The sequence below is a fragment of the Jaculus jaculus genome, chromosome 5, assembly GCF_020740685.1.
Source record: "Jaculus jaculus isolate mJacJac1 chromosome 5, mJacJac1.mat.Y.cur, whole genome shotgun sequence".
NCBI lineage: Eukaryota > Metazoa > Chordata > Mammalia > Rodentia > Dipodidae > Jaculus > Jaculus jaculus.
In genome coordinates, this window is record NC_059106.1 from 52,932,613 (window position 1) to 52,948,149 (window position 15,537).

Here is a 15,537-nt window from a genome sequence, read left to right on the forward strand (position 1 = left end):
CAGCTGGGGAGCTAGCATTCACAACACCTAAGTTTATGGGGGACACCTGAATCAAACCACCACAAGGAGGTAGAGGAGTGTGGTGGAATGCTGTCTTCTAGATAGAGCATAACTGTTGTGCACACGCAGTCACAGGAGCTGGGATTCCGTGCATAAGGCCTGCACGTGACTGGGTCTATCAACCCGCCAGCATGAACGGTGGAGGGGCTCCTGAGGCCCCCTCCTCCCGGAGGAGCTAGTGACAATTAATGATTGCTGGGGTCACACACACACACACACACACACACACACACACACACAAGAGGAGGGGGACTAGTTAGAAAAAAAGAACAGGTTCAGTGGGAATGGAATAGGAGGGTAATGAGGGTGAATTTGATCGAATACATTATATACATGTATGAAATTATCAGTCGATAAATTAAATAAATGTTTTCCTATCGATTTCTTTTTTGTTGTGTCCCTAGCTTATTTTAGTATCAGAGTAATGTCCTTATTGGTTGGCCTTCCTACACCCTCTTAAAGTTTTTTTTGGGGGGTGAGGAATTTTTAAGAAGAATTAATGTTATTTCAACTTTAAATGCTTGGTAGAACTTAATAGTAAAGTCATCTGCTCTTGGGTTTTTATTTGATGGAAAAATTGCTCATTACTGATATTATTAGTTATTAAAGGTATGGAAGTAAAATGGGAAGAAAAAGGGTTTTAGTGGGAAGGGGAGATCAATGAGAGATGGTAATTGGGGGAGAATGGGATCAAAATACATTGCATGCATGTATGAGAGTGTTAAAAATATTAAAAAAAAACCCTTAAAACACATAGTGACTTTTTTTTGTAGCCTATAGTGTGATCTATCACATGCTCTCTCCTGGAGAATATTCTGTGTGCTAAGAAGAATGAGCATGCTGTGGTTGGGAGGAATGTTCTATAGATATCTGTTAGGTTCATTTGGTCTAGAGTAAAACTTATCTTGTTTTTCTTATTGATTTTATTTGCTAAATCTGTCATTTGCTGAAGGCAGATATTAAAGCCTCCCCACTATTATTGTATAACAATATAGTTCCCCTTAGATCTATTAATATTTGCTTTATAGTTATATAGTTCTGGTTTTGATATTGGGCACATATAAACTTACAATTGTTCATTCCTCTTGCTGAATTGACCCCTTTATTATTATTTAAATGAGTCTTCATCTCTTTTTACTGCTTTAAAAATATTTATTTAGGGCTGGAGAGATGGCTTAGCAGTTAAGAACTTGACTGTGAAACCTAAGGACCCTGCTGGAGGCTTGATTCCCCAGGACCCACGTAAGCCAGATGCACAAGGGGGCACACGCGTCTGGAGTTCGTGTGCAGTTGCTGGAGGCCCTCTGGCATGCTCATTCTCTCTCTCTCTATCTGCCTTTCTCTCTTTATGTCTGTAATAAACAAAAAATTTAAAAAATATATATTTATTTATATGAGAGAGGGGGGGCATGCCAGGGTTTTCAGCTGCTGCTGCTGAACTCCAGACACATGCACCCCCTTGTGCATCTGGCTTATGTGAGTCCTGGGGAATTGAACCTGGATCCTTTGGCTTTGCAGACAAATGCCTTAACCCCAAGAAATCCCTCCAGCTGTCTTTTTACTGAGTTTGATTTTTGGTCTAAATCTCTACTAGTTTGGAGCTGTCTGATTTACAAATTACTGTGTGATCAAGTAAACCTGTTAGGTTTTGTTTGTTTGTTTGTTTTTTTTTTTTTTGAGGCAGGATCTCATTGTAGTGCAGGCTGACCTGGAACTCATTCTGTAGCCCAGGCTTGTCTTGAACTCATGACCATCCTCTTACCTGAGCCTCCTGAGTGGAATTTAAATGTGTGAGCCACCATGGCCAGCTTAAACTTGCTAAATTTTAATTGCCTGAGTTTATTTTGTATCTAGTCCTTTAAAAGACCTGGTCTGAATCTTGGTAACTGTCTGCTGGTCTTGAACCTCCCACTCAGCATCCTGATGCCACAGAAGTTTCAGCAAGTAGCATGGACGCTGGATGGAGTAGAAAGATGCGTGTGGATCTCAGTGGCTCAAGGGTAGATGCCATAAGGCATAACTGTGTCTATCAGATAGGTTCATTATATATATATATATTTTTTAAATTATTTATTTATTGATTTGAGAGCGACAGGCACAGAGAGAAAGACAGATAGAGGGAGAGAGAGAATGGGCGCGCCAGGGCTTCCAGCCTCTGCAAACGAACTCCAGATGCGTGCGCCCCCTTGTGCATCTGGCTAACGTGGGACCTGGGGAACCGAGCCTCGAACCGGGGTCCTTAGGCTTCACAGGTGAGCGCTTAACCGCTAAGCCATCTCTCCAGCCCGGTTCATTATATTTTGAGAGGTGTGTGTGTGTGTGTGTGTGTGTGTGTGTGTGTGTGTGAGCTCACATGTCTCATGGCATGTATAGAAGTTAAAAGACAAAAGACAACTATTTGGGTCAGTCTCCACGCTCACTTTTTTTTTTTTTTTCTTTTTTGAGGTAGGGTCTCACTCTATCCCAAACTGACCTGGAATTCAGTATGCAGTCTCAGGCTGGCTTCCAACTCACAGTGATCCTCCTACCTCTGCTGGGATCAAAGGTGTGCACCCCCACATCTGGCCCACCTTGCTTTTGAGGTAAGGCCTCTAGTTGTTCACAGCTCTATTTGCCACATTCGCTGGCCTGCCGGCTTCTGGGAAAATTTCCTGTCTCTTCCTTTCATCTCTTAGTAGGTATGCTGGGATTACAGAAGCTTGTCACAGCTTCTGAATTTTTCATATGGGTTCTGGGGATCTGAATTCAGCTGTTCATGCTTGCATAGCAAGCACTTTTTTCACTGAGCCATCTGCCCAGCCCAGCCCAGAGAAAGGTTCTTTCAATCTTTTTATTTTATTTTATTTTATTTTATATTTTTAATTAATTAATTAATTTATTTGACAGCGACAGACACAGAGAGAAAGACAGATAGAGGGGGAGAGAGAGAATGAGCGCGCCAGGGCTTCCAGCCTCTGCAAACGAACTCCAGACGCGTGCGCCCCCTTGTGCATCTGGCTAACGTGGGACCTGGGGAACCGAGCCTCGAACGGGGGTCCTTAGGCTTCACAGGCAAGTGCTTAACCGCTAAGCCATCTCTCCAGCCCGGTTCTTTCAATCTTATGGGTCTTTTTCTCCCTCAGCAGCTAAACAGCCAATGCTAACCCTGGGCAAAACCATCTTTCTGACACCCAAAATGAGCCAGACTTGATCCTAACTGTAACTGGATGGCCTAGTTGGCTCCATCCTAAAACTGAGAACAGAAGTGAAATCAAACTGATTTTTGTGTTACCTTTGCACACTGTTCATGTAGCCAAGATAGGCAGTAACTGAGAAATGGAGAATCTCATTCTGGCTGTGTGGCATAAGCTAGGACTCAGAGGCTCAGCAGGCTGGTTTGTGAGGGGACACAGAGGACAAAGGGTGGTTATTAGATGCTGACAGCTTGGACTTGAACGGCACTCTTACTGACGCACTGCCCGAGTCTCACTGCGTGTCTCCGTGCTTGTGTACGTGCGGCTGCATTCTACAGGAGAAGCTGCCGAGCCCAGGCTAAGTGCATTTCAGCTGAGCAATCCTTAACCTCCATGCAGCACGGTTTCTCCTCTCACTGGATGGCGGAAGACACAGCTTCGCTTTGCTGTGTTCACTCCACAGCTCCCTTCCTTCCATGCACCACCAGCTCACTCTTGATGTTTATTTGGCTTTATGTTTCCTTGAAACGTGATCAGTGTTTGCATAACTCTGTGTGTGCTTTTAAGTGATACACAAGATACTGCACTGTGCCTTTCCTCTTTCTTCTGCCAAGACTCCAAATTAGCGGAGGCTGCTGGCTCCCTTTGCCAAAACCAATGTGGCAAAATGACAGATCCGAGAGAGAAGCGAGAGAAGCTCGGATCCGAGGAAATAACAAAAGAGCCTAGGCTGACGCTCATAGGAAGTCCCAAGCTGATCTTGACTGCAGGGTGTCCTTGGTGAGGGGCCTGGCTGTGTGCTGATAGAGGATAGGCAGGGACACACAATGGGTGGGCTAGAAGGAAACTTTCTTCTTCTCTTCCCTTCCTTCCTTCTCTTCCCCTCCCTTCTCTCCCCTCATTCTCTTCCTTCCCCTTTCTCCCTTTCCCTTTATTTCCCTCCCTTCCTTTCATTTCTTCCCCTTCCTTCCTTTCCCTTCTTCTTCCCTTTCTTCCTTCCTTCCTTCCCTTTTTTTTAAAAATTATTTATTTATTTATTTGAGAGCGACAGACACAGAGAGAAAGACAGAGGGAGAGAGAGAGAGAATGGGCGCGCCAGGGCTTCCAGCCTCTGCAAACAAACTCCAGACGCGTGCGCCCCCTTGTGCATCTGGCTAACGTGGGACCTGGGGAACCGAGCCTCGAACCGGGGTCCTTAGGCTTCACAGGCAAGCGCTTAACCGCTAAGCCATCTCTCCAGCCCCCTTCCTTCCCTTTCTTCATTTTCTTTTTTCTTACTTCTTTTCCTTTTCTTTCTTTCCTCCTCCCTCCCTCCCTCTCTCCTTTCCCCCTCTCTTCCTTATTCTTTCTCTTCCTTCCTTTCTCTTTCTTTCCATCTCTTTTCTCTCTCCCTTCTTTCCTTCTTCCCTTACTTCTTTCCTCTCTTTCTTTCCTTCTGTCTTCTTTTTTCCCTCCCCTATTGTCCTGTCATTCTACAAACACCGGCTGAGATGCTCAAGTTTTGGAGATGAGATGTGACACTTTGGGAAGCGGCTATAGGTCAGCGCCGTCTCCAACTATAACGTTCAATGGCGAGGTACTGACCAGAGGCACCTGTGGTGGTGAAGAGTTAGGAACAAGACAACTTTCTTCTGCAGGTAGTCAGAGACACAGGCCCAGAACATAAAACATAGATGCCACTCTGTGCTGGCAAGACTAGAAGAAATTTGAGAGCCACTGATTTGGGAAGTGCTAAGCCCACCCAGAGAGGCACCTTCGCTTCTTGGACCCACAACAGTGGCTGCAAATGGGGATCACCCTTAGATCCAGAAACAAAAGCATGTAAATGAAGAACCAGTGCTGTCTCAGAGGACAAAAAACAGCCCACAGACTTCATTAGTCTCTCTTCTCTTTATTTCTCTCTCTGCTTGCAAATAAATACATAAGCATATTTTTAAAAATTCATTTACTGGGCTTGAAATGCAAGAAGCAATGGACACCACACTGTGTATTGGGGTCCAATTCATACCTTGATGATCTTAGACATAACAGAGATAATATGTCTGGCCACCAAGCCCAGGACAGAATGTATGCTAATGGATGTGGAGGCTGTTCCACTTTTATTTTACCAAAATATTTAAAACCATCTCACTTATCAATGAGTTACTAAAGTCATGTGAATTAAAAAGGAACTTTCTAGGGCTGGAGACATGGCTTAGCAGTTAAGTGCTTGCCTGTGAAGCCTAAGGACCCCGGTTCAAGATTCCCCAGGACCCACGTTAGTCAGATGCATAAAGGGGCGCCAGCATCTGGAATTCATCTATAGTGGCTGGAAGCCCTGGCGTGCCTATTCTCTCTCTTTTTCTCTCTCTCTCTCTGCCTCTTTCTCTGTTGCTCTCAAATAAATAAATAAAAATAAACCAAAAAAATTTTTTTTAAAAAGGAACTTTCTAAATGCATGGATGTGTGCCTGTATGTGTGTGTGTTGGGGGGGGGGGGTGGCAGGATGTGTGTGGAGACCACAGGACAACTTCGGGTGCCACCCTCAGGAACACCATCTGCTTCCTTTGAGACAGGGACTCTCATTGGCCTGTAGCTTGCCAATTAGGAGGTAGTGCCTGGACAGCAAGTCCCAGGGCTCCTTCCATCTCGGCCTTCCCAGCACTGGGATTACAGACATGGACTACCATGCTTGGCAATTTTTGTGGGTACTGGGGATTGAATTTAGGTACTCATGCTTGTGAGGCAAGCACATCCTGATGAATCCATGTCTCCAGCCCACATTCTGTTAATTACCATCACCTGAACAGATTCAACTCATGTGAATCTCACTTGTCTATAAGTCAATAAGAGTTCTGATGATTTTACTGTATAGAATGTGGTAGTTTGAATGTCAAGTGTCCCCCCTCACTTGTGCCCCAAGTGGTTGTGGTTAAGTCTCATACTTAACCCCCGGCTTCTGGGAAGGTGGAACCTTGCTGGAAGAAGTGTCACTGGGGCAGACACTGGGACTCTATAGTGCCGCTGCTTGGTATTCTGGTGCCTTCTACTTCCTCTCTTCTGACATGAGGATGTGAGGCCAGCTGCCTGCCCCTGCTGTGCTTTCCCCACCATGATAGACTTCCTCTCGAGACTGTAAGCTGGAATGAACCCTTTCCTTCCATAACTTACTTCTGGGTGGGTGTTTTGTCCCAGCAAGGAGAAGGGAATGGCTTCATAGGCCCAACATACAGTATATACACACAGATATGCAAAGATCTGGTATTTGCTATTCAATTTTGTCACAGGATAGAAAAAAATAAAGTCATATAAGATCACCAGCTTATAAGATTATAAGATGATTGAAGCCAAATTTCATATCTGACAAACTAGGACAAATTCATGTGACTAAACCTTCAGATTTCTGTTGTCCTCATGGGTAGCCTTCTGAAGATAGTGAACTACAATTTTGGACAAAGCTGTTCCCACAATAATGTAATGCTAAAAAGCCTCTTTTGATTCCCTTTTTCTAGATTTTGTCAGTTTCAAGTGAGCTTTGTGGTTAATTCTCAGCTGTTTCCATGTTGGCCAGTACTGTCTGGAATAACACACCTCTAAGCAGTCCTTTCTCTATTTGAATTTAATAATAAAACTGCTGTTTGCCTAGCTGGTTTACATGGCTAATCAACTTGAACAGGAAACATTTTTGAGGGAAGGTTATGAATAGGTTATTTGTAGTTTTTCTTTGGGTGTGGCAGATGGATGAAGCAAATTTCAGAATTTCTTTTTATTATTGCTCAAGATTTTGACTAAGGCGTAAAGGTAGTGAGGGAAGGCAGAACAATTTCATCACACTAAGCATAAACCTACGTTTTAATTTCCGAGAAGGATGACTTAATTGCCTAGATAGCCCATGAACTTCTGTAAGTTGCAAAACCATGACTTGGAAAATTTTGATATTTTTTCTTCTGTTTTTGAAATATCATAAGGATAAACTCTCTCTCTCTCTCTCTCTCTCTCTCTGTGTGTGTGTGTGTGTGTGACATAGGCACATGGATTTGAAGATGTGCTCACAGGTATCCAGAGGCCAAAGGACATCAGGCATCCTTCCTGTATTGCTCATGCATGTATTTCCTTGAGACAGAGTCTCTCTCAACTTAGAGCTGTGTTTTTTGTGTGTCCTAGCAATTCTTTAGTCTCTTCTCAACACAGAACACAGAACTGGGGTTTCAGATGTGCACAGTCCACACCCAGCTGATTATATGGGTGCTGGGGATCCAAATGCAGGTGGACTCAGGCCCTCAGGCTTGCATGCAAACACTCTGACCTGCTGAGCCATCTCCCTAGCCCAAGACTAAACTTTTAACTGGGGTTGCCTTGGTTTCATTCAGGATGTCTTTATCTTAATATAAGCAAAAGAAAAAAGAAAAAAAGGATAGCAGATTGAAAATAGGCAAAGGAAAAATAACAGGGAGATAGAGAGCTAAAAAGCCTTTCTTTATGCATCCGCGCTATACTTATTATTTAAGAATTACCCTATTGGGGCTGGAGAGGTGGTTCAATGGCTAAGAACACTTCCTGTGCAAGCATGAAGGCCTGGGGAGACCTGAGAGACTTTTTGAATTCCATCCCCAGGACCCATATAAACAACTAGACGTGGCCATGCTTTTTTTTTTTTTTTTATTGCTTCACAAATTTGCATGCCATCCTTGTGCAGAGAACATGTTAATCTTCTCTGTATTGTTCCAGTTTTAGTACATGTGCTGCTGGAGCAAGCACGTGGCCAGGCATTTCTCTAACGTCAGTCCTGTAGGTCAGCAGAGAATGAAGAACTGTCAGAGCTTACGGAAAAAAGGACAAAGGGCTGGAGAGGTGGCTTAGTGGTTAAGGTACTTGCCTGTGAAGGCTAAGGACCCAGGTTTGGTTCTCCAGGTCCCATGTAAGCCAGATGCACATACTGGTGCATGTATCTGGAGTTTGTTTGCAGTGGCCAGAGGCCCTGGAGCGCGCTCTCGCTCTCTCTGTGTGTCTCAAATAAATAAATGAAAATAAATCAGAAAAAACGAAAGAAAAAAGGACACATTCTGGGATCAGTAAGCAACTCTGGCTCAAAAAAGAAAGGACAGAAGACTGACTGAGGGAACACCCAGTGTTCTGCTCCAGCCATTGCAAGTGAGCAAACCCTACTGTGGATGAGCACAGGGGCGCTGCATGGATGGGCACATACATGTGCATCCAACACACACACACACACACACACACACACACACACACACACACACACACATACACGGTGCCATTTCAGAAGCTGGGCGCCATGGCACATGGCTATAATCTTAGAATTTGGGAGGCTGAAATAGGAGGATTACTGTGCATTCCAGGTTAGGCTAGAGTGAGAGCCACAAGATGTTTACATACAAAATATGTCCATATCTAAATAAAAAAAATGAGGCCGGGCATGGTGGTACATGCCTTTATTACCAGCACTAGGGAGGCAGAGGTAGGAGGATCACCATAAGTTCAAGGCCAGCCTGAGACTACAGAGTGAATTCCAGGTCCTGAGCTACAGTGAGATGTTACCTTGAAAAATCAAAGAGAGAGAGAGAGAGAGAGAGATAAAAAAAAAATAATACAGAATTACCTTTTCCTACTCACAGAAAAAGCAGCATGACTGACAATAGGCCATAACATTCCTAGCTGGAGTCCTTGAAGCAGAACCTTCGTTGGATGCTTTAAAACTTGTGGATCTTGTTTGTTTTTAACACTTCTCTTTTTTCTATTTTTAATATTTTATTTTTATTTAGTTATGAGAGAGAGAGAGAGAGAGAGAAAGAAAGAGAGAATGGGCATGCCAGAGCCTCCAGCCACGGCAAACAAACTCCAGACGCATGTGCCACCATGTGCATCTGGCTTACGTGAGTACTTGGGAATTGAACCTGGGTCCTTAGGCTTTGTAGGCAAGTACCTTAACTGCTAAGCCATCTCTCCAGCTCTCTAACCCATCTCTTAAGGGCAAAGAAAAACCTGCCAGGAGGCAGGGAAGGTTAAGGGTTTGGGCAAAGTGGCTTTGATGAGTTCTAGTTTTGCTTGGCAGCTGGCCTTGTGCTAGGCTGTGGCTCCAGCAGTCTGCTAGAAGCCAGTCTTAGATGCATCAGGCCCATAGTCATTAGATTCCCCTCCTTCCTGACTATTTTCTTAAATTTTAATTTGGCTGGTTCTTGACTAAAGTGATTTTTTTTTAACCTGTGTGAGTGTATGTCATGTGTTCATGTGTGTATGCATGTTTGTATGTGTGTGAGTGTGCACGTGTGGAGGCCAGAGAACTACCTTGGTTGTTATCCTTAGAACTCTGTCCACCTCTTTTAGAGACAGGGTCTCTCACCAGACTGAAGCTCACCAGTTAGACCAGGCCAGTGGCCAGCATGCTTCAAGAGCCCTCTTCTGTGCCTCCAAAGTGCTGGGATTACAGACATGTGCTGCCATGTCTGGCATTTTCACATGGGTGCTGGGAGTCGAGCTTAGGTCCGCAAGAGCTTAAACTGGCTCTTTTCACACCTGAGGGCTGGGCTAAAAGATCCCCCCTCACCCGCCAGTGATGCCCCCTCCAGCAAGCTGCTAGTGACTTAAGCTGCAAGCTTAATCAAAAATACCTCAGGCTTTGGGGGACACACATGCACGTTCAAACCACCACACAAGGTCTGTGAAGAGGCACTGATGTTATCTCTGTTTAGATGAGAGAAGCAAGGCTTAGCGTAGTAGGGTGCCAGGGGTTGGACCGAGCCAGTCTCGGCTCAAAGCCTGTACTTTTTCTCTAAGTCATTTTTATTGATAATTTTCATACGTGTACATAATGTCTTTTAATCCTAATCCCCTCCCATTATCTTCCCTCATCCTCCCTCTCCTATCTTTCATCCACTGAACCCCTTCCTCTTTCCAACTAGTCCCTCTTCTGTATCGATGCCCCTTTGCCCCTCCTCTACCACCCATGACAGAATGTTGATGGGCCCGATGTTGTGCAGACCCTGGGCAGGTAATGACAGCTGCTGTAAGGTCATGAATGCAGCATATCTATACTTTTAATGTATACGTGATATACCAATTTGTCTTGTATAGTACATTTCCACACCAAGAGCACACTTGCACGTACACACACACACACACACACACACACAGGTTTGCTGGTAAATTACTTTATTCACAAGAGTCTCCCAGGACTGATGTTGTGATTGCTGAGCACAAAGTTGGACGTGAAGGGGAAAGCAGAGGTGGGGAAGTCTCACAGTTCAAGGTAATGGGGTAATGGAGAAGAGGGTGGTCAGACCAGCTCAAGCTTCCCATTCTGGGTGGGGACCGAAGGTCCCTGCTTTGCCTCTAGAATGGGAGAGGAGTGCCTTTTTTTTAATCACCAGGGAACTGGTTTAGGGTAAAGAGAGAAAGTGTTAGGAGAGAGCACTGGATGTCAAGATGTCACAGAAGCTGGGCCGCTCAACATCGCTGACTCTTCCCAAGGCACAAACGGTTGGGATAAAACTGGTACTTTATGCTATAGCTTTTCCTGTTTCGAGCAAAACACTCAGTGGCAACTTTATCACATTGACACAGCTGCTTCCTACAGGAACTCTGGTTTGCTGAAATTAGAAGAAAATAGAGACCACAGAGGTGGCTGTTAATATCCCACAGCTATGTCTTTTAAGACAACCACAGGGTTCTAGATAGTTCTGGCTGCTGGGGAGGCTGAGTTCCTGACCCCTGGAAGCCAGGTCTGCATCTGATGAGGGCATACAGCAGCCAATATGCGACTCTAAGAGGTTTTCCTAGCTTCCTAGCCACCCTCTTCTTGCTACAGACCAGCCTGGTTTCAAGGCTTCAAGCTGCAGGGGTCCTGGGGTGGATGTCATTGGCATAAGCTAGGCATGGTCCATCCTTCCTCCTTGACAGTGATTGGCCTCAGGGTAGCATGTGGCCTTGTTCTGACCTTTGCACTGCAGGGGGAAGTCAACAGGGGATCCACGGGGAAGTGCTGTTTTCCTTCCTCCGAGCAGAGCTGTGCAGTAGGAAAGCTACCTGTGTCTTAGGAGGCCAGGATGCTTGGAGCTATGATGTGGGTGTTACAGCTCATGCCAGGACACTGGCTGCATGGCAGATCTGAGCATGAAGACTCATGGGTGGTGGAGAACCTACCCTGCCCTGGCACAGCACTCCCCCAGACCTCTTACTATGTGAGAGTCAGGCACCCCGTGCCCATCCACACCACCTACTCCTAGTGGGCTGCTTGTTTCCTGGGACTTAAAGCCTGTTCACCTTCATGTCTTCATGAACAGTAATGATGGCAAGAAATAATAACTGAGCTTAAAGAACTCAGGCTATGGTGGGGGTCTATGCGCTCTCCAAATCCACCTCTACAATCCACTATCTGGGGCCAAATAAGAATTATCTTTCAGCTACCACTCATCCAGTTTTCCTCCTTTAACTTTAAGCTTTCTCCATGTAGCTGGTTCCAGTTTCTACTTCCCTTGCCACCCCATGCCCAACTGGCTCTGATGAGGCTTGACTGCCACACTCTGTCAACCCCTCCTAGACCAGCCCTGTCCATCTCCCTGTCGTGGTGACCGCTTGTGTGACACTGACTGTTGTAGTCACCGTCACACCACTGGGCTGAACATCCAAAGCAGACGCAGTTTACGGGTGCAAGGGGTTTATGTCAAACTCACAGAGCCGGGGGAAGTTCTGTCTATGGCAGAAGCTGGCTCCCAGCCATAAACCCAAGCAGAGAGCAAAACCACCTCCAGCCAGCAAATACCAAATAGCAGCAAGCACAAAATTCCACCAGAGCTCAGACCTCTCTGCAAACCTTTGACCCAGAATTCAGATCAGCTCCTAAACATTCCTTCCGGCTGGACCCCAGGATCTGCCCTCAGTGAAACCTCCTCCAGCCAGGTGACTGGAGACCCAAGTTACAAGCTTTAACAAAACACCTGAGTCTATGGGGGACAAACATTCAAACAACCACACTGACCATCTCTGGTCTTGACATCACTTAGTCCTGACCTTGAACTCCATGCAATCTTGCTGCCTCATTTCTGGCTTTTGACCATCAAGTGAGTGAGCACATCCTACTGCTGGCTCCGCTGATGACTTCTGCACGTGCCCTTGGGACAGACCCTGCCTGGAATGTGAGCCCCCACATTCAGCTGCCTGCTGGCCATCCTCAGGGGCTTTCTGGGGTTCCCTGAATATGCATGTGCCAAGTGAGAGCTGGTTCTTCCCAATCCCATCAGACCCACCCCACCCCTGCAATCTGCCCCTCGCTTGTGTACCCACATACCTCACACACCACCCAACAGCTCATCAGCACCCACAAAGCTCGGCTGATTTCCCTCAAATGCATCCTGACCTCACCCTGGGCTTGGCTGAACTATGCCAAGTGTCACTCTGTCTTGTAGTTATCACGGAGACACCTTGGCTTGGTGGGTCCCCTCCCCCGTCCACTCCCAAACCACTCTGCATCCAGGGTGAGCACTCTGCGTGCAAACTGGCTCCCATCACTCCTTTGATAAACAGCTCCCTGTTGCTTTAGGACAAAACCTAATGACACTGGCCTGGAAGGCCTGGCTTGGCCTGGCCCCTTCCTTGTCTCTCTCCTACAACTCATCCTCACATGCCCCCTGGGCAGCCCAGAGCACACTGCTGCTCCCTTCGGTTCCCAGACCATGCAGTGCCCGCTTTGGGAGATGGCTCAACCTTTTTCTTCCCTGACTCTCTTGAGTCCTTTAGGACTCAACTTAAATATCATCTGAGCAGGACCCACCTTGAGCCCCCAGGCTGCACTAAGGCATTCTTTATTTTTTATTTTTCTAATTTCCTGGATTCTCGACCACTCTCTTCTTTAGCTCCCTTGCTTCCCACTCAGCTGCCAGGCTCTTGGGGACAGAGGCAAAGCTCTTGAGTGGGCAGCAAGGAAGCATCTGGATCGCGTTAGCACATGGGCCTGCATAGTGGACACTTGAAAGACCATGAGGGAAACACAAAGGCGCCTCTGGGTTCTTTCATACCGGCACAGGTGATTTGGCCCCTTCGGAAGGAAAACTTGTAGGTGAGAAATTTCGTGCCACATCCACGTTTATCCAGACGGTAGTAACAACAGTCATGAGCTGCACAGCACCTAGTTGGGAAGGGATGTCCCATTAGGTCCACCTTCCCACCACTCCAAGGATCCTGATGCCCCATCGTGCCCTGCTTCTTGATCTTGGGCACAGAGACTCAACAGCTGTGGAATAGACTGAAGCAGAGTTCCCAACATGCTGGCTGGGCTTTGATTCCCCCCTCAGCTGGAACCTCCTGGGACATTGAGTCATTGGGGCCACCAATTCTGTCCTTGAGCTCCCAGTCCCGCCAGGACCAGGAGAGAGAAGGAAGTATGGAAGGCTCACCTGTCTGTTGCATCCTTGGGGGTTCCTTTGCCACCCAGGCCACAGTAGCAACCATAGAAGCCATAACTGGTTTCAGCCCTCTTTCCTGTCTTAAGAAGGATCATATGCCAGAAATTTGCAAGATTCCCCTGGACCTGAATTGGGCCTGAAAGGAAATGAAATGGCTTGGTGATGGGAGGTGGACCCTCTGTCCTCCCTCTGCCTCTCTCTGCTACTCTCTCTCCCCATGGAAGGCTTCTCTCCTCTTCTAACCAAGAGAGGGCTGCCAGGATGGGAAGGAGAGTTGGGGAGTGGGAGGTCTCCCTCGTTGGGCTGGCCCGGGGTGCCCACAGCTCAGGATCAGCTCATACCAAAGGTCATGATCACTATGAGCAGTAACAGGAGGAGCTTCATGCTGACAGGCGAGTGTAGAGGCCTTGGCCTGGATTTCTCTCCTAGGTGGTCCCAACTTCAGCCCCAGTTCAACTCAATAATCCTGAAACACAGAGCACTTCTGTTAGACACAGTGCACTGAAAATGACCTCCCACAGTGCATCAGACATGTCACCTCTTGTCCCTTCCCCATGTTGTGGAAGAGTTTCCTTACACGGAGACTCCACAAGAGACAGAGAGACCTCCCTCCCTCCTCATCAGAATAAGAATTCCCCAGAGAGAAAAGGAAACTGGATTCACCACAAAATTGGGAGTTTCCCAAGGTCAGAGGCTATGCCCTCCTTTTATTTTTTTATTTTTATTTTTTAAATTTTTATTAACATTTTCCATGATTATAAAATATATCCCATGGTAATTCCCTCCCTCCCCACCCCCACACTTTCCCGTTTGAAATTCCATTCTCAATCATATTACCTCCCCATTACAATCATTGTAATTACATATATACAATATCAACCTATTAAGTATCCTCCTCCCTTCCTTTCTCCACCCTTTATGTCTCCTTTTCAACTTACTGGCCTCTGCTACTAAGTATTTTCATTCTCACACAGAAGCCCAGTCATCTGTAGCTAGGATCCCCATATGAGAGAGAACATGTGGCGCTTGTATGCCCTCCTTTTAGATATTTCATCTTTATACGCGCACTGGTTTTGAGGCTTGGGAATTCCACTTAGTGAGTCTGAGTCCTAAAGTTATTTTCCCAAACTAAAGCTGTGCCCATTACAAGCCTTTCCAATCCCATGCACTTTTACACACATTACACTTACACGTGCACGCCAGTGTGCACGCGCTCAGCCACCCGCACTAGCACACAGTCCTCTCCCTCAGCCTCCCAGCACACTGGCCCGCCCCTGCTCTGCTTTGCGTGCACACACACTGGGCTCACACACATGGGCACGCGTGCACCTTGCATAGCTCCTCACGGCGGCGGAGGGAGGGAGTTCTAAGCTTACCTGACAGTTTCTGGAGCTGATTCTTTCAGGGACTCTTGCTTTTCCTCACCTCCAACCACCCTTAAGTAGCTTTTCTCTTTCTGCAAATTTGGAGGTTGGTGAGGCAAAGGGGTGGGAGGGGGTGTGGTCAGTTACTGGACTCGCAGACTGGGCAATCCCATGCCTATGGGTAATCCCCCTCATTTCCCCCTCATCAGCTGGTAGAGGACTGGAAAATCCTTCCCTCAGGAGTTGATGCCAGGATAAATTTCAGCTGATTTTGTAACCTTTTCCAGAGTCTGGCTCCTGACTGGGTAAATTTCTGTAACTAGATCTGGGTGTGACCACCAGTCAGTCACCTCCCTGAAGCTGCTTCCAAGGGTGGGCAAGGCTGTGGCAGCCCTGGCATGAGACTGTTTTATGAGCAAAGGCTGTTTGTATCGTCTGCTAAACATGATATTTGGGCATAAGAAAGAAGACATTTAATGTTATTCATACGAAGTGCATACTAAGACTGCAAAATTCCAAGATATGTAAGCCTCTTTGGAGGTA

General features: G+C 46.5%; 1 protein-coding gene and 1 non-coding gene across 2 annotated transcripts; both read right to left on the minus strand.

Annotated features, from left to right (window-relative positions):
• Positions 1-7,863: 7,863 nt before the first annotated feature.
• On the minus strand, positions 7,864-7,970 carry LOC123461171. Its single transcript, XR_006637485.1, has one exon. It is a non-coding gene; the product is annotated as a U6 spliceosomal RNA (small nuclear RNA).
• A 2,395-nt stretch (positions 7,971-10,365) lies between these two features.
• Pla2g2a (phospholipase A2 group IIA) lies at positions 10,366-15,179 on the minus strand. Its single transcript, XM_004657572.2, has 5 exons — positions 15,007-15,179; positions 13,972-14,096; positions 13,622-13,766; positions 13,244-13,353; positions 10,366-10,819 (listed from the first exon to the last, which is right to left on the minus strand). Exons 2-5 carry the CDS (start codon positions 14,012-14,014, stop codon positions 10,677-10,679), a joined length of 441 nt encoding a protein of 146 aa, XP_004657629.1. The 5' UTR covers positions 14,015-14,096; positions 15,007-15,179; the 3' UTR covers positions 10,366-10,676.
• Positions 15,180-15,537: the final 358 nt, after the last annotated feature.